The sequence below is a fragment of the Heloderma suspectum genome, chromosome 2 (genome assembly GCF_057233095.1).
Source record: "Heloderma suspectum isolate Gila_16-S chromosome 2, 16-S_ref, whole genome shotgun sequence".
NCBI classification, from domain to species: Eukaryota; Metazoa; Chordata; class Lepidosauria; order Squamata; family Helodermatidae; genus Heloderma; species Heloderma suspectum.
The window spans coordinates 391,220,961-391,239,051 of record NC_139459.1 but is presented as its reverse complement, the minus strand read 5'-3'; the positions used below and the strand labels follow the sequence as shown (position 1 = coordinate 391,239,051).

At 46.2% G+C, this 18,091-nt stretch overlaps 1 protein-coding gene across 1 annotated transcript; it reads left to right on the top strand.

The window, feature by feature from the left end:
* Positions 1-1,546: 1,546 nt before the first annotated feature.
* LOC146356442 (vomeronasal type-2 receptor 26-like) lies at positions 1,547-16,847 on the top strand. Its single transcript, XM_084830117.1, has 4 exons — positions 1,547-1,571; positions 1,897-2,062; positions 9,361-9,652; positions 14,574-16,847. The coding sequence occupies exons 1-4, from the start codon at positions 1,547-1,549 to the stop codon at positions 15,414-15,416; spliced, it is 1,326 nt and encodes a 441-aa protein (XP_084686243.1). The 3' UTR covers positions 15,417-16,847.
* The last annotated feature ends 1,244 nt before the right edge of the window (positions 16,848-18,091 follow it).

Below are 18,091 nucleotides of genomic sequence, written 5' to 3'. Positions count from 1 at the left end.
TATTAAAGGCGCTATTAGGGACGTACGAAAGTCACTTACCTGAACCCGAACGTTGATTCGCGGTGGGGGGGAGGCGCTCTGTCCCTCCCCCCAAAATTCTGGCAGAGGGAGGTGCCCCATCCCTCCCCCCCAAAATTCTGGCTGGGGGGGGAGGCGCCCCATCCCTCCCCTCCCGAAATTCTGGCCGGGGGGGAGGCGCCCCATCCCTCCCGCTGTGAATCCTGTTCTGCCGGGACCACAAATGGCAGCGGCCGTAGCTACTGCCGTTTGCGTCCCTGCAATCAGCCGTGATACGCTACACAAATGTTTACGTAGCCTATCACGGCTGAGTGGAAAAAACAAAAACAAAACCATGCGTACGCAAATTGCGGCGCCCATGGGCGCCGCCACTTGGGTATGCGTGGTTCCTCCCCCACACTCAGCCGTGATAGGCTACGTAAACATTTACGTAGCCTATCACGGTGTTTTTTAAAAATCTAGCTGTGATAGGCTATGTAAATCTTTACGTAGCCTATGATGTTGTTTTTTTTAAAACTTGGAAATGGCCACTGCTCCGCCGCCGGAGCCGCCTCCGCCAGGGACATTCGCACAAGGTAAGTCCCGTCCCGGGGGGAGGATGTCAGAGAATTTCTCCACCAATTTCGGGGGGCCGAATGCGCTGGCATTCGGCCTCCCCGAGATTCGTGGAGAAATTCTCTGATATCCCTAGGTGCTGTAGACTCTGAAGAAGCACGAGTACAGAGCGAAAGGGAGAAACAAGCTCAGTGGAAGGCATGTCAAGCAAACCCTCACTGTGTCCACCTTCCAGCTAGAAACCTACGTCTTTGATGTGGGAGGCTGTGTAGATCCAGAATCGGTGTTCATAGCCACCTGCAGACCCACTGCTAGAGATTAATGTGTTGATTGACCTATCTTCTATGAATGTCTAATCCTTTTAAAGAGTTATCCACATAGACTCTATCTCTGAAAGACAACCTTACCTGGTCATGAGTGATCGCCATGATGATGATGAGTAACCTATGGCTGTGAGAGCTGGACCATAAGGAAGGCTGAGCGAAGGAAGATAGACGCTTTTGAACTGTGGTGTTGGAGGAAAATCCTGAGAGTGCCTTGGACTGCAAGAAGATCAAACCAGTTCAATACCACAGGAAATAAAGCCAGACTGCTCACTTGAGGGAATGATATTAAACGCGAAACTGAAGTACTTTGGCCACATCATGAGAAGACAGAATGCCCTGGAGAAGATGCTGATGCTAGGGAAAGTGGAAGGCAAAAGGAAGAGGGGCCGACCAAGGGCAAGAAGGATGGATGATATTCTGCAGGTGACGGACTCGAGCTTGGGGGAGCTGGGGGTGGCGAGGGCCGACAGGAATCTCTGGCATGGGCTGGTCCATGAAGTCCCAAAGAGTCGGAAGTGACTGAACGAATAAACAACAAACAGTTAAAAGTAACCCAGTCGAAGTTTATTCGTTGCTCAGAAAGGAAGTCTCAAGCTGTTACATTTAACAAAATGACCTTTATATACCGTAATCCACACATTACTACCATGCCTAGACATCAAATGCTTACTGGTAACAGCAACCAGTAGGTGAACCATGAGTCCCAGCATACCTCGTGCCCCTGCACAAATTCTACCCCTCAGCCATTGAGAAGAAGCTTTGTGGCCCAGCCAGGATGATTCCACCCCCGCCTCAAGAAGCTTGCATATGCAGGCAGCCCCTCGGCTTTGGGAGCCAACAAATCTCTGGCCAGCCTTGCATCCCTCAATATCTGAAACCAGCCCAGACACAGGAGGCAGACTGCGCCTTTCATCCTGCGTCCTGCAGCCAACATTGACAGGTTTGATATGGGCAACTGTGTTAAGGCTTGTGAGTGCTGTGACACTTTCCTTTTCAGGTGTGAATTGTCAACTCTTTGCTGCCATGGCAGAAAGTTTTCAATCACTACCAACACCCTTGGTTCCCATTTCCATCTTCAACATTGTCACCGATGGCTCCATTCTGGGCAATATATTTCTGAAGGACGTTCGCAAGGACAGCAGTACTCTAGGCTTTGCTTCCTGGTATGCACCCCTCGAGATTGCACAGCCACAAGCTCCCAATCCGTTTGTGTTTAGAGTGCAAGGGTCACTTTGCCATCCGATGAGCACTGTGCAGTCAAATGTGCTGCCAAGCTATGGCCAGCTATACATCCTTGACACCGATGAGGACACTAGGGCTCACCTCGAGAGCCCAGAGAACAGCACACTGGGCATTTTTCCCCCATGGGCTAGGCCAGTTCGGGCTGCTGAACATGCAGTCCAGTGCTATCTGGAGGGCCGCACATTCCCAAACACTTGTATGCATCCGAAGAGATTTCCTTGATCTTGGTCTTTGTGTGAGTTTTTCGCATACAGGCCAGGCCAGGCTCACCTTTCCCCCTGGACAACCAAAAGATGGAACTGCCTGTGTGACTTCTCACAAACATGTTTTTCCCCAGCTCTGCAGCTTGCCCCGAGGCACTCAGAGAATCCATGAAGTTGCAGCTGTGAAGCTTCCCCTGATCATTATCAAAAACATAGTGATCTATTCTGAGTCTTGCCAAAGCTCAAGAGATCTTTGCTTTCTGTTTTCCTTGGAGACCAACGATGTCAACATCAGAATGAAAGGCAGCTCCAGGAATGCTCTTGCACCGTGCCTGAGAAGCTTGGTGCATAAAACATCTCCTTTGCTCCCGAGAGCCTGGGCTCAGATTTCGGACAGGCTGAGATGACCATGCCTGTGGTATAGTTTAGTACACCACCTCCCACCGCTGCCTTAGGCTCAGAACTGGACGTTGTTGTAAAGACACTACAGCCTCGATCTTGCAAGACTTTTCTCACGTCTTCTGATTTGCTGGCTGTGGAGGTGAAAGGACACTCAGAAAACAGGAACAGCAGGAGGGAGGCAGACCCAGAATGATATCGTTGCTGTTGCTGTTGTTGCTCCTGATTCCTTATGCGGCCGGTCAAGTGCAGAAGACAGACTGCTTGACCATTTTGAACAAAGAGCAAGACTTAGGATCCTATTATTACTGGCCAGGGGACTACCTCATCAGTGGAGTCCTGTCTTCACAGTATTTCATGTGCAACGAACCATACGTTTTCTCTGAGTCCCCTGTAACCAGGGTTGTCACGTAAGTGATAATGATGATTTAATGTTTCCAAATCCACACTCCGGTTGTCCCCATTTACGGGAGAGTGTCCATCTTTTCTTGTATCTCTGGTCATCCCTGAGAAATCGCTCTTCTGACTTTTGCCACTCTCTCCTTTTTGAAGAAGAATTAGGAGCTTCATTAAAGTGAAGGCATCATTTAGTTCAGTATGCTCACATATGACTGGATCCCTGGGGTTCCCTTGCATTGTTTCAGGCAAAAGAACCAGCAGCCTCTTTGATAGTAAATGTTTTGATAAGACACAGGCTGGAGCCGGGGAGGTTCTTTCTTGGCAGTGGTCCAAATGCAAATGCCTGCACAGAGGTTCCCTGTGCATCATCAAGTCTCTGAATCAAGACTGCAGATGCCTGGGGTTGCTCCTGCGTTAGAAGAGATTCAAACCAAACACCACTTGAGTACATTTTGTGTTTTGTGCATAGATTCCCTATAATGGAGAAAAGGCTTCTGGGTTGGCAATGAACCAAAGCCCTTTGTTATCTTTTTGGTGATCTGTTCATTTATGTTATTAGAAATAGGAGAATTAAGAATCTGTATAATGTTTCTCCAAATTTTGTCCATCTATATCCGTGTATATCAAATATACGGTGACAGATCATCGGCACCGAGCTACGCCTCTTGGCTTATTAATAGGTAGATCTCTTTTTCTCCCCCCCCCCTCACCCCGAATATAACATGGCTTAAGACTATAACATCCTTTGTGCTAGTTAACATTCCTGAATGGCTGAGTGGCTGGTGTGGAAATTATTTTTTATTTGAATGCCAGCTTAAAATGGGGTAAAAACCTAGAAATGCCTTATAGTTTTCTGAAGCATACCATATTCCTCTCCTTCTTCCTTCCTAAGAGGACAAACTGTTTTCCAAGGGATGCTGAACAAATAGGAGAAATGATCCTCCAAAGTAGCCCATGTAACTCAAGTGGGAAAAAACAACAGACAAAATCTGTCAAACTGCAGGAGCTCGCCTATCAAAATTAAACCTCCTAGAAAAAAGCCATTTCTGACCAGTTCTACTTCAAAATTGCCACAGGCTATCCTCAAATATACTTCTCCTCCACTACGAAGCTTCAGACTGGTCCACTGAGGTATTTTCTTAATATAAGAAATAGAATCTACTCCCCCCCCCCACCAAACTCTGGTTATAAGAGAATACGATACCTCAATTTTCTCCTCTACAACTGAGATGCCCCAGGAGAAAAGGCCCTTGTCATAGTAGCCATCCACCTTGCTTCCTTTGGTGGGGGCTTCTGCAGTCAGACTGCTAAAGCTGATCTCAAGTTCTGGGCAAGTGTATATGGGAGGAGATGATCCCTCAGGTAACAAGGGGGGGTGCTGGGCGGGCAGATTGAGCATTTGGGGGCACCAGGCTGAGCTGAGGGGCTGTGCTTTTTGAATATCCTGTCTGCAGTGATCAAAGATGGCAAAAGCAAGTGCCTGCAACCCCCCTTTCAGGGTTCTACTGGTTGCATGAGTACTAACTGGAAAAATCGTCTTCCTTCTAGAAGTGTTAAAGTGTGCTTCATTTTCAGTTTCCACTTTGATGTGATTTCCAGTGAGTAAAAGTGAGTGGGACACAGCTTTTCTTTGAGGCAACGTTGCCAAGCACTTAGCACTTCAAATACTGTTTACATTATAAGGACCATGTAGGTAATAATGAAATAATTGTTATTTTTATTTACGCATACTGAAACAGCATGGATAAGAGGGCACTGTTAATCTATGACTCCCCCTTCCCATATTACTCACTTTTAAGTCTCTGTCGGTGATATTCAGCAACAAAAGCTTGCAAAGCTCAAAGAGAAGTGATTTAGAGATAATTTTGGGGAAAGGAGAGAGTGAAGCTGAACTCAAACCATAAGTGAGAGCCCTTGAAACACATAGAACGATAAAGGCAGGAAGAAGGAGACCTGTAGACCTGTGCATGCCCATGCCCACACACACGGGCGCACACAGAAGATCTGAAGATCTGAAATTAGCATTTCTTCAAAGCATTTACTTACTTTTAAAAATGCCAGCCTACTTTACTATCATTTCATTGGTCAGTACATATCCACTAAATGTCTCTCCAGACATTTTTTAACAGTCGATATCCCTGGCAAATTGGGGAACTTTCTTTTTAATGGCTGTTGCCATTCTGATCTCCGTCTCAAACACCAGAAAACATGGCATGATGCCGAAAACAAAACGAAAACAAGGCCTACAATGGTGGCTAATGACTTGCATACACGTTAAAGGGGTTATTTTTTTAAAAAAAAAATTCCACCATCCCCAACACAGGAGGAATAGGAAATCATCCATGTTTTAGACTATAAAAAAGTTTATTTTTCTTCTTCACAAACTCTGATCCAAACAAGGTCACTGAAACATACTCCCCAAGTCACTTTGGACAGAGAGAGGCGTTTGTTTGCTTGCTTGCTTTTTCTCTTTATAGTGCTGTTTCTCTCCCCATAGTTCACCAGTAGACCTGGAAACTTCATGGCATGTAAACGCCTCCAGTGTGGGAGAGCCCACCACCTCCCTAGGTAATTGGTTCCATTGTCGTATTGCTCTAACAGTCAGGACGTTTTTCCTGATGTTCAGCTGGAATCTGGCTTCTTGTAACTTGAGCCCATGATTCCGTGATAGTGTTCCCCTTATTTTCGCCGTACTCTACGGAAATGGATGGATGGGTGGATGGATGGATGGATGGATGGATAGATAGATAGATAGATAAATAGATAGCGGGCATTAGACTCATTCAAGATAAAATGCAAGACATAATATCAGGACACAGGGACAGAGTTTCTTCTGTTTAGCTATTACAATCAGCTGAGACCTTATACGCATGATGATTAGAAAATAATTAGCCATCTCTTTGGTGAGATATCCAACCTTATCCCAAAGACAGTGAATGACTTATCTTTCATCAGAATGCACTAGGAAGTAAGTCAGAAGAGGGTACAGCATATGACATCTCAAATCAGAATAAAAATTTCAAGGCAATACAATAGAGTAGATATTTCAGAGTTTCAGGGACTCCTGCCTTACACAGACACGATTTGCTACTTTTTTTACTACTGGGAAAACCATAGCTTTGATTAGATGGACCCCTGTCGGCAAGGTGATGTCTCTGCTTCTTACTATGCTGTCTAGGTTTGCCATAGCTTTCCTCCCAAGGAGCAAGCGTCTTGTAATTTCATGGCTACAGTCACCGTCTGCGGTGATCTTGGAGCCCAAGAAAGTAAAATCTGTCACTGCTTCCACTTCTTCCCCTTCTAGATGCCAGGACGTGATGGGGCCAGATGACATGATCTTAGTTTTTTTAATGTTGAGTTTCAAACCAGCTTTTGCACTCTCCTCTTTCACCCTCAACAAGAGGCTCTTGAGATCCTCTTCGCTTTCTGCCATTAGGGTGTTATTGTCTGCATATCGGAGGTTGTTGATAATTCTCCCAGCAATCTTAACTCTGACCTGTGATTCCTCCAACCCGGCGTTTCTCATGATGTACTCTGCATATAAGTTAAATAAGCAGGGTGACAATATGCAGCCTTGTCGTACTCCTTTCCCAATTTGGAACCACTCGGTTGTTCCATGTCTGGTTCTTACTGTTGCTTCTTGACCCTCATACAGGTTTCTCAGGAGACAGGTAATGTGATCTGGTACTCCCATCACTTTCAGAATTTGCCACAGTTTGTTGTGATCCACACAATCAAAGGCTTTAGCATAGTCAATGAAGCAGAAATAGACGTTTTTCTAGAATTCTCTTGCTTTCTCCATGATCCAGCGAACGTTGGCGATTTGATCTCTAGTTCCTCCGCCTCTTCGAAACCCAGCTTGTACTTCCGGTAGTTCTCGGTTCGCATACTGCTGAAGCCTAGCTTGTAGGATTTTGAGCATCACCTTGCTGGCATGTGAAATGAGCGCAATTGTGGGGTAGTTTGAACACTCTTTGGCATTGCCCTCCTTTGGAATTGGAATGTAAACTGACCTTTTCCAGTCTTGCGGCCATTGTTGAGTGTTCCAAATTTGTTGGCATATTGAATGCAGCACTTTAACAGCATCATCTTTTAGGATTTGAAATAGCTCAGCTGGAATACTGTCATCTCCGCTAGCTTTGTTATTACTAATGCATAGTACATATGAGACATAGAATTTACTCCCCCGCAAAATATCTGGTTAAAATAGAATACGATTCACCCAATTCACACCTACACAACTGGGGTGGGACAGGAGAAAAGGCCCTTATCTTGGTAGCCACCTACCTTGCTTCCTTTGGCAGGGGCTTCTGGAGTAGGACTGCTAAAGCTGATGTCAGGGTCTGGGTAAGTGTATATGGGAGGCAATGATCCTTCAGGTAGCATACGAAATAAAGTATTTTTTGGCGTGTATCAATAATTGAATTTAAATGTTGAGTGTGTGGCCTTTTACACTGGTCATGATTCACTGTTGGACACACTGGGTTGTAAAAGGGCAAATCCAAACTCCCAGTAGGCTCCTGGATTAATGGATGAAAGTGGTGTTTATTGGCTTATTCTCCTTCCAGTGTGAAGATGGAACAGTCAGGATCATCAGAGGACAAAGCATCCATCCCAGGCCTGGTCTCAGGGGTGGGCGAGCTGGCCGGTTGCCCATGGAGCTGAGCTGGGGGGGGTATGAGCTGAGGGGGTGCCAACTTGACCTGAGGGGCTGTGTTTTTTTTAATGTACTGTCTGCAGTGAGCTAGTGTGGCAAAGAGCAAACGTCTGTAACCTTTCTTTCCAGGTTCTACAGGTTGTTTAAGTACTAACGACAAAGATTATCTTCCTTGTATTAGCTTTGAAGTGGGTTTCTTTCCGAATTTCCACTTTGATGTTATTTGTGCTAGGTAAAAATCAGGGGGACACAGCTTTACTTTGAGGCAGCATTACTGAGCACTTCAAATGCTGTAAACAATATAAGCACTATGTAGGTAATAATAAAATAATTGTTATTTTTATTTATACATTCCAAAGCAGCATGCATAGGAAGGCATTGTTAATCTATGACTCCCCCCTCCCTAAATTGGTTACTTTTAAACTTATGTGGGTGATATTCAGTAACACAACTTTGCAAAGCTAAAAGAGAAATAATTTAAAGAGAATTTGGGGGTAAGGAAAGACTGAAGCTAAACTCACACCAGAAGTAAAATCTCTTGCAACACAGAGAACTATGCAGGCAGGAAGAACCAGACACGCAGACATTCTTCAAAGCATTTACTTACTTTTAAATACCCCAGCCTAAATACCTAACCAGTAAATGTCCCACCAGACAAATTTCCCAGTAGATATCCCTGGCAAATTAGGCTTTTTTTTTTTTAATGGCGATGGTCATTTTGATTCCCGCTGCCCCCGCAAACACCAGAAAATATGGCATGCTGCAGAAAACAAACTGACCACAGCAATGAAAACAAGGCGTATAATGGCTGCAGATTTTCTCCCCTTCCGCCACAACATTCAAAGTCAACAGTGACAGGCACTCCTATTGACCTGCATACATGTTAAAAAGTTTTTTTTTTAATTATATTCCACCATGGAAATCATCAATGTTTTAGACTTAAAAACCCCCAAAAGAAAACATTGTTTTTTTTCACAAATTCTGGTCCAAAAAAGGTTGCTGATATGAACTCTCAAAGTCACTTAGGACAGAGGGAGGGTTTTGTTTGTTTGTTTACCTACCTTTTCTCTTTAAACTGCTCTTTCTCTCTCAGTATTTCAGCAATAGATGCTGGCAATTTCATGCTATGTAAACCCAGCACTTCTTCCTGGCACCTGTACATTTCAAAAACATTGGTGAAACTGTTCCGAACGATCCCACAGCTTGTTTGTACTGATAAGCCTTAATGAAGGATCCAATTGTGTGTGTGTGTGTGTGTGTGTGTGTGTGTGTGTGTGTGTGTGTTCCTTGAAATCTGTCAACATCCCCTCTTAAGGAATGGGGTACCAATATCTCCATCTTTCCTTTTATCAGGTAAATGGATACTCAATTCCTTGCAACATGGATATGTTCGCTGCCCCCTATGAACTTCCAAACCATTATGCGATGATCGGCTCTTCTGAAATTTAAATTGCATGAAAAAAGATTATAGGGGTATAACAGAAAGAAGCATATTTGTTTTCATTCAGTGGAGAATGGCAGTATGAGGCACAGAATATTATTTTTATTTATTGTTTTGCAGTTTGCACGGTACAAGGTACTGGCACATCCTGTCCTTCATGTTTGCCATTCAGGAGATCAACCGGAACCCCAGGCTCCTGCCCAACATCACCCTGGGCTACAACCTCTACAAGTCCTTCTTCGATGGAAGATCCGCCTCCTACGCCATGCTGCAGCTCCTTGCTGGGGGCGAAAGCAACATGCCACATTACAGCTGCGGGAGGAAGAATCACCTGCTGGCTGTTCTTGAAGGGGCTGAATCGGACCTCTTCCTCCACATTTCCTCCATGTCGAGCATCTACAAAATCCCACAGGTGTGAATTGGGAGTGGACAGGAGGCCAGGTGCATAGATAGGGGAGATGAGCACTGCTTGGGTCTCAGCTCTCACTCTTCAGTGCCTGTGCTTGCTGGACATGCTTGTCCTCTGCAGTGTGTGTTGGAAGCGAGTCGTGGCAGCAGTGGAGCTCTGGAATGAGAGGCTGCTCAGGCCAGGCATCAAAAAGTGAAGCTGGAGGAGGACGATAACCAGTTCTGGCCTCGAGTGTTGGAATGGTCGGGAGTTTCTGAGGGAGAAATGAGGCTGGAGAAAGATTACGATCAGGGGTCAGCATGGTTGGACAGGTGCCAAGAATCCACAGGCTCAGGAGGTCCCATACCCCAGTCCTGGCAATCCCTGCTTCTTTTGGCAGGGATTGAATGGAAACAAAGAAAAACAAGCCCTTGGCCCTCTTCAGTGTCAGCTGCCCACCATGTTCAATGACACAATTAACAATCTTCGGAGAGAGCAATCGTGTGGCTACTAGACGTCTAGGTGGCCATAGGAATTTTTGGCTTCTGGCAACCACACTCCCCTGAGCTTGGTTGCCAGAAACTGCACAAAGAATGCAGAAAACACTAGTGGCTGACAGGAATGAGAACCCTCCCCAGAAATTTTTGCAGGACCCACATGAGGAATAGGCTGAAGCTGAACCCTGACAAGACCGAGGTACTTTTGGTGGGAGACAAGAGGAGGCTGGGGGATGTTGACCTGGTGTTGAATGGGGTACGGCTACCCTTGAAAGACCAGGTCCACAGCCTGGGGGTCATTTTGGACTCCCAGCTGTCCATGGAGGCTCAGGTGTCAGCTGTGAGCCGGACAGCTCTGTATCAACTCCATCTGATACAGCGGCTGCGCCCCTTCCTTCCCGACCATCTGCTCCCATCGGTAGTAGGTGCCCTGGTCTCCTCTCGTTTAGACTACTGTAATGCGCTCTATGTGGGGTTACCCTTGAAGACGATTCGGAAGCTGCAGCTGGTACAGAATGCGGCAGCTCGCCTGATTAAAGGCAGCCACTGGCGAGATCACATCACTCCAGTGCTGAAGGAGTTGCACTGGTTACCAGTTGCTTTCCGGGCCAAATTCAAGGTGTTGGTTTTGACCTTTAAAACTATGGATGGATGAAAGTCCCTTACCTGTCCTCGAAGCTTGCTTTGCAGTAGGGGGGAGGCGCCCCGCCTCGCCCGGCCGAAATTCAGGCCGGGCGTGAGGCGCCCCATCCCTCGGCGGCGAAATTCATGCCGGGTAGAAGTGCCCCGTCTACCTGGCCGCAAACCCCCCCCCAAAAAACACCACCCCCATGATAGGCTACGTAACGATTTATGTAGCCTATCACGGCTAGATTTCCAAAGTCAGCCATGATAGGCTACGTAAATCGTCACGTAGCCTATCACGGTTGACATTGAAAAAAAAAAAAAAGCGCGTTCCCATAGGGAGCCGCCAATTGCGTTCCTTATTTGGTCCCTATAGTCTACGTAAAGATTTACGTAGACTACGGCGAAAATAAGGGCAATGCAATAGTGTGACAATACGCAGCCTTGTTGTACTCCTTTCCCAATTTTGAACCACTCGATTGTTCCATGTCTGGTTCTTACTGTTGCTTCTTGTCCCTCATACAAGTTTCTCAGGAGACTGGTAGGTGGTGTGGTTCTCCCCTCTCTTTAAGAATTTGCCACTGTTTGTTGTGATCCACACAATCAAAGGCTTTAGCGTAGTCAATGAATGTAGTCAATGTAGTTCTTGGTTCACATACTTAGGGATGTCAGAGAATTCTGCGATGGATGTCGGTGAGGCTGAATGCCAGTGCAATTCATCGCGGAACGGCCTGCCCCCCCGCCCCCCGCGGATCCCCCCTGGGATGAGACTTACCTGGGGCAGATGTTCCAGACAGCGGCTGCTCTAGCGGCGGCTTCGGCACTGGTGGCGGCAGCAGCTGGTCTTCCAAACGGCTGCTGCTGCTGCCATTTGCAGTCTCTCTTCCCTCCCCCCATTGACGTGATAGGCTACGTAAAGACTTACGTAGCCTAACACGTCTGGGTTTTAAAAAAAAAATGTGTACGCAAATGGCGGCAGCTATGGCCGCTGCCATTTGCAATCCTTTTTTTTCGCCATCTTAGTCTATGTCAATATTTACGTAGACTAAGATGAAGAAAAGAAATGGGACACAAATAGCGCCCACTATGCATTTTTTTTTTTTTGTTACCCAGAGCCCTCTGTGGCCGGTAGTCTGGCTGTGGACGGCCCTGGCCTGGGCCTGGACGGCTGCTCTGCGGAGCCGCCGTGGAGCACAGCTGGCCATCGACGATTCTGGGGGGAGGGACGGAACGCCTCCCCCGTCACCATGAACAGAATCCACGAAAATCCTAGCTTGTAGGATTCAGAGCATAACCTTGCTGGCATGAAAAATGAGCACAATTGAACGGTAGGTTGAACACTCTTTGGCGTTGCCCTTCTTTGGAATTGGAATGTAAACTGACCTTTTCCAGTCTTGTGGCCACTGCTGAGTGTTCCAAATTTGTTGGCATATTGAGTACAGCACTTTAACAGCATCATCCTTTAGGATTTTAAATAGCTCAGCTGGAATACGGTCATCTCTGCTAGCTTTGCTGTTAGTAATTCTTCCTAAGGCCCACTTGACTTCACTCTCTAGGATGTCTGGCTCAAGTTCAGTGACTGCACTATCATGGCTATCAGGGACATTCAGATCTTTCCTGCATAGTTCTTCTGTGTATTGTTTCCACCTCTTCTTAATCTCATCTGCTTCTGTTAGGTCCCTGCCTTCTTTGTCCTTTATCATGGCCGTCTTTGCACAAAATGTTCCCTTAATATCTCTGATTATCTTGAAAAGATCTCTAGTCTTTCCCATTCTATTCTTTTCCTTGATTTCTTTGCATTGTTCATTTAAGAAGGCCTTCTTGTCTCTCCTTGCGATTCTCTAGAACTCTGCATTCAGTTGGGTATATCTTCCCCTTTTCCCCTTGCTTTTCGCTTCCCTTCTTTCCTCAGCTACTAAAGCCTCATCAGACAGCCTCATCAGACATAATCAATCTGATTTCGATACTGACCATCTGGTGATGTCCATGTGTAGAGTTTCCTCTTGTGCTGTTGGAAAAGTGTGTTTGCTAGGATCAGCGTGTTCTCTTGGCAAAACTCTATTAGCCTTTGTCCTGCTTCGTTTTGTTCACCAAGGCCAGGCTTGCCTGTTATCCCAGTGATTTCTTGACTTCCTACTTTAGCATTCCAATCCCCTATGATGAAGAGGACATCTTTTTTTGGTGTTAGTTCTAGAAGGTGTTGTAGGTCTTCATAGAACTGATCAAACTCAGCTTCTTCGGCCTCAGTGGTTGGGGCGTAGACTTGAATTACAGTGCTGTTGAATGGTTTGCCTTGGATTCATACTGAGATCATTCTGTCATTTTTGAGATTGTACCCCAGTACTGCTTCTCCCACCATTTTGTTGACTACGAGCGCTACTCCATTTTTTCTAAGAGATTCTTGCCCACAGTAGTAGATATGATGGTCACCTGAATTAAATTCGCCCATGCCTGTCCATTTTAGTTCGCTGATTCCCAAGATGTCGAAGTTCAATCTTGCCATCTCATGCTTGACCACCTCCACCTTACCTTGATTCATTGATCTGACATTCCAGGTTCCTAGACAATATTGTTCTTTACAGCATTGGATTTTCTTTTCACCACCAGACACATCCACAACCATAAAAGATACAAGATAAGGTGAAAGAATAAAACTCCATGTTAAAAAAAAATAAAAATAAAAAGAGAAACAAACAGAATCCTGATACAACTGTGGCTGGTCAGCCAAGGAAGGCTTGCTGAAATAAAGATGTTTTCAGGGAACAGCAGAGTGTTGGCCCCTGCCTGACCTCCAAAGGCAGGGAGTTCCATAGAAAGGGGTTCCATAGAAAGTGGAGTGTATTGGCCCCAGGCCTGTAACCCCACGTTACCAGTAGTTTCAGAGCGGGTTGGAGATCTATAGTGCTCTCTGCTTTGGTTCATTTTTAGTGCAATTCTCTTGCAAGGTGGGCCTCTTGGCTTGTAAGATGAGTCAAATATCGATATCACCGCCTCAGCACATCCCACGCTAATGAGCGCTGGTCTTATCAGGGTCTAGGATGTGCCTGGCAAGTGAAGCTTGTTTGTCTTAAAGCTACAGGCATCTGTGCTGGGGAAGTTCTGATTATTTTCATTCTGACCAAGCATGGTTAGTCTATGCTAGGAAAGTTGCAGATGAACGCTAATTAAGGCTTGCTGCTGTCATGCTGCCCCACTGCTGACATGTATGGTATAAAACCCATCTTACCCCATGGCTCTGGGTTCAGAGAAGCTGTCTGGTCCAACCATTGGGTACACCTGTGCGCTGTAAGTACTCAGTAAAGTCTCCTTGTAAGCAAACTTGGACCTGGCTTATTACAATCTTGGCACCTCTAAATTAGGAGGCCTACTGCACAGGCAGTGCAGGCAGCTAAGGCTGATTCGGTGCTGTTACCAGGTCAAACCCCAGAGTGGGTTGCTTTTGTACTCATGTTGCCCCTTCATGGCTTTAATTCTTGAATAAGGTTCCTGTGTGCTCCCCAAACAGCATCTAGAACATAGTTGGGGCGGGGCTAAATCTATCCTCTTCAGTTGGCTCATGCAAGGCAGCGAGCAGGTCTCACCTCCATCGATTGGTTCCTGAAGTGTATCACTCTACAGCATTTTGAATGCATGAAAAGGACCCCAGTGTTCCTCTTGGGCTGCACCACAAATGAAGATTGATATATTTTTGCACTGCCCCCCCCCCCACGAATACCACTTCATTGCATTAGATACTAATACTTCCAGGCTAGTAAATATTTGACCTTCATGCAGAAAACAAACTGAGACTAAACTACAGTCTCTTACTTTACTTTGCTCCCTAGATCAGTTATGGCATTGCTACTCCTGTTTCTAATGACAAAAGTCAGTTCCCTTTTGTCTACCGCATGGCCCCAAAGGAAGAAACGCAGAACCTGGGGATCGTCCAGCTACTTCTGTTTTTCCGATGGACGTGGGTTGGTCTCTTTGCTCCAGACACTGAGAATGGGGAGCGGTTCCTGGGTGCCTTGACACCCCTGATGATCAGCAGTGGAATTTGTGTCGCTTTCTCCAAAAGACTCCCACGAAATATCATACATCACATATTCCAGATCGACCTTTCTTTCTTGGGGAAAGAAGTGAAGGTAATGGTTTACTATGTGGACTCCTACTATGGCTGTTTTCCATTTATGTTAATACAAAGAACACTGGAAAAGAGAGAAACTGGGGCAAAAGTCTGGATCACACCAGCTTTTCAGGACATCAACATGAACTTGTCTCATGAACCTAATTACTTCCGTTTCCTCCATGGTTCTTTGTCCTTTATAATTAAGACTAAAATAATGACAAAATATGACTCCTATGAACCAGGCTCCTCTGCTCTGACACTGTTTTGGGATGAAACCTTTAACTGTTCCAGTTCAATGCATGTTTTGTCCATGAAAGTTTGGACAAGTTGCAGAGAGAAAGAGAAACAGGCGACACTGCCCCAGGAGGAGATCGAGAGAGTCCTGTCTCAGGACAGCTACGTTACTTACAGCAGTATCCAAGCTGTGGCCCATGCCTTGCATGCTGCATATTCATCCCGATCCAAGCAGATGTTCATGATGGGTGAAGGAGAAAGGCAGGAACGTCACATGCTGCAACCATGGCAGGTATTCCCCTTCCCTTCTGGAACATCCCCATAAAGACTCATGATGAAGATAACCAAAGATGTGTTTGGACAGACAATTGTTCTGTCTGCGTGGCAGTGCAGGCAGGCAATACATCCTGTTTCTCTGCCACCATTACATCCCCAAGTAGCTGCCCTCCTCCAAAAATCCCTTACAAATGGAGCCCCAGACCCATAGTGAACCAGTTGTTGTTTTGTGAAGAACGTTAAGGATATCATCTCTTGACTTCGCAGTGAATCTAATGCTTTTGTTGTAGAAGAGTTAGTGGGAGCCATTTCAGTTATTGTGGTCTGATGAAGTGCAGAAGTCATTCGCAGCAATGTGCCCATCCCAACTACATGTCCTCCTAATAAAAGCTAATAACAATGACTCCCACTATCTTCTCCATGCAAGGCCTCGTCCTGCCCTTTTGGCTGTCAAGCAAGCCCTCAACAGCTGGCAGGGCTAGTATGAGGCCCGAGAGCCCCAGCCTTATGAGGAAGAAATGGCTAGCGCCGTCGAGCAAGGAATGGCTAGTGCAGTCGAGCAAGGAATGGCTAGGGCAGTCGAGCAAGGAATGGCTAGTGCAGTCAAGCAAGAAATAGCTAGAGCAGTCAAGCTCTTGTGCACACAGAGGAGGGGTGGCTCGCTTGGCTGATGGGGCAAGGCAGGCCGGGAGGCCAGCGGGGGGGGGGCTCTTGCAGCTCCCCCACACCCCGGATGGTGGTGAGTCCATCCATCCCTACTGTTTAATGCATCCGTATGCGAGGGGGCAGTGCCTGCTGTTCCTAAGGGGCCAGTAGTGTGACCATTTCTCTTGAAACCTGCTCTGGACTCTATGGGTTTGGTTGGTTAGGGCTGTGCACTGCTTTGGACCGAATCCTGAATAATGAAGCGAAGCCTGCTGTTTCAGAGGTGCCTCAGCGTGATCCAAAGTGGATCGGAACAGCACCGAGGCACCCCAAAGCAAATCAGTCGTCGCCAAGGTGCCTCGGTGCCGCTTGGAGGTTCGTAGGTGTTCTGGTGCCTTCTGAAGCCCAGACAGCCTGTCTCTCGATTTATCAACTTGCAAAAGATCAGGGAGGGGGAGAGGAGGAGGGGGGAGGATGGAGGGAGCCTTAGCAAATGGCAACTCTGGTTGAGAAATTAGGGCTGAACAAAACCCAGCAGTCTCCAATCAGTGACACTGGTGGAGGGGGGCAATACTGGAGAGCATACATTGGAGAGAGCAGCCTGCGTTCATTTCATTCTGTCGGAGAGCGCTGATTAGGTGGCGGTTTTGGTTTACAACGTGTTGTTAGAGAGAGCTGGCTGGATCTATATGGAGTGTGTGTGTTTGTACTTTCTTTGAGATTCTTTAAAAAGAACATTTAAAAAGTAGTGAGTTTGAGTTTCCTCCTTTCTGTGCCTAGTTCTTTACCCCCCCATTCTAATAGGTTTTACCCTTCATTCTTTTCTTGTTTATTTAAAAAAACATTAAAAACGAAACAAAACATGACTTTACATTTCCTTCCCTTGCTTCCCCCGTGATGATTAACGTACCCTTCTGGGCCTTCCACCCTGGTGGGGGAGGCACTGCACTCTAGTTCCTCTGCTACCTGCAAGGGTGGATTCAGAAATTAACCTTTGGTGATCATTCTTTGACCTCCTGAGCTGTGGCATCCCAGAGGGTATATGACTTTTTTCACCAATGCTATTTATATTTCCCCTTCATGGATCACTGCCTTGTTGTGGCGAAGGGGCTTGCGTGACTCAGTGAAGCCATAAGCTATGCCGTGCAGGGCCACCCAAGACTGACAGGTCATGGGAGAGAATTCTGACAAAATGTGGTCCACTGGAGAAGGAAATGGCAACCCACTCCAGTATTCTTGCCAAGAAAACCCCATGGAACGTCTCACAAGGCTAAAAGAAATGATGCCGGAAGATGAGCCCCTCAGGTTGGAAGGTGTCCAATATACAACTGGGGAAGAGCAGAGGGTATTTCCAAGTAGCGCCAGAAAGGGTGAAGCGGCTGGGCCAAAGCCGAAAGGACACTCAGCTGTGGATGTGTCCGGTGATGAAAAGAAAATCCGATGCTGTAAAGAACAATATTGTTTAGGAACCTGGAATGTAAGATCAATGAATCAAGGTAAGCTGGAGGTCGTCAAACATGAGATGGCAAGATTGAACATCAACATCTTGGGAATCAGTGAACTCAAATGGACAGGCATGGGTGAATTTAATTCAGGTGACCATCATATCTACTACTGTGGGCAAGAATCCCTTAGAAGAAATGGAGTAGCACTCATAGTCAACAAAAGGGTGGGAAAAGCAGTATTGGGGTACAATCTTAAAAATGATAGAATGATCTCAGTACGAATCCACGGCAAACCATTCAACATCACAGTAATTCAGGTCTATGCCCCAACCACTGATGCCGAAGAAGCTCAGGTTGATCGGTTGTATGAAGACCTAAAACACCTTCTAGAACTAACACCAAGAAAAGATGTCCTCTTCATCATAGGGGATTGGAATGCTAAAGTAGGAAGTCAAGAAATCACCGGGATAACTGGCAGGCATGACCATGGTGTACAAAATGAAGCAGGACAAAGGCTAATAGAGTTTTGCCAAGAGAACACGTTGATCATAGCAAACACTCTTTTCCAACAGCACAAGAGACGACTCTACATATGGACATCACCAGATGGTCAATATCGAAATCAGATTGATTA

Bases quoted from the DNA above. Each gene is read 5' to 3' on its own strand.
- LOC146356442 (XM_084830117.1), top strand. From the start codon at position 1,547: ATGCCTAGACATCAAATGCTTACTG. The intron at 2,063-9,360 runs GTATGCACCCCT...ATTGTTTTGCAG, and splicing joins ACTCTAGGCTTTGCTTCCTG to TTTGCACGGTACAAGGTACT. The intron at 9,653-14,573 runs GTGTGAATTGGG...TTTGCTCCCTAG, and splicing joins GCATCTACAAAATCCCACAG to ATCAGTTATGGCATTGCTAC.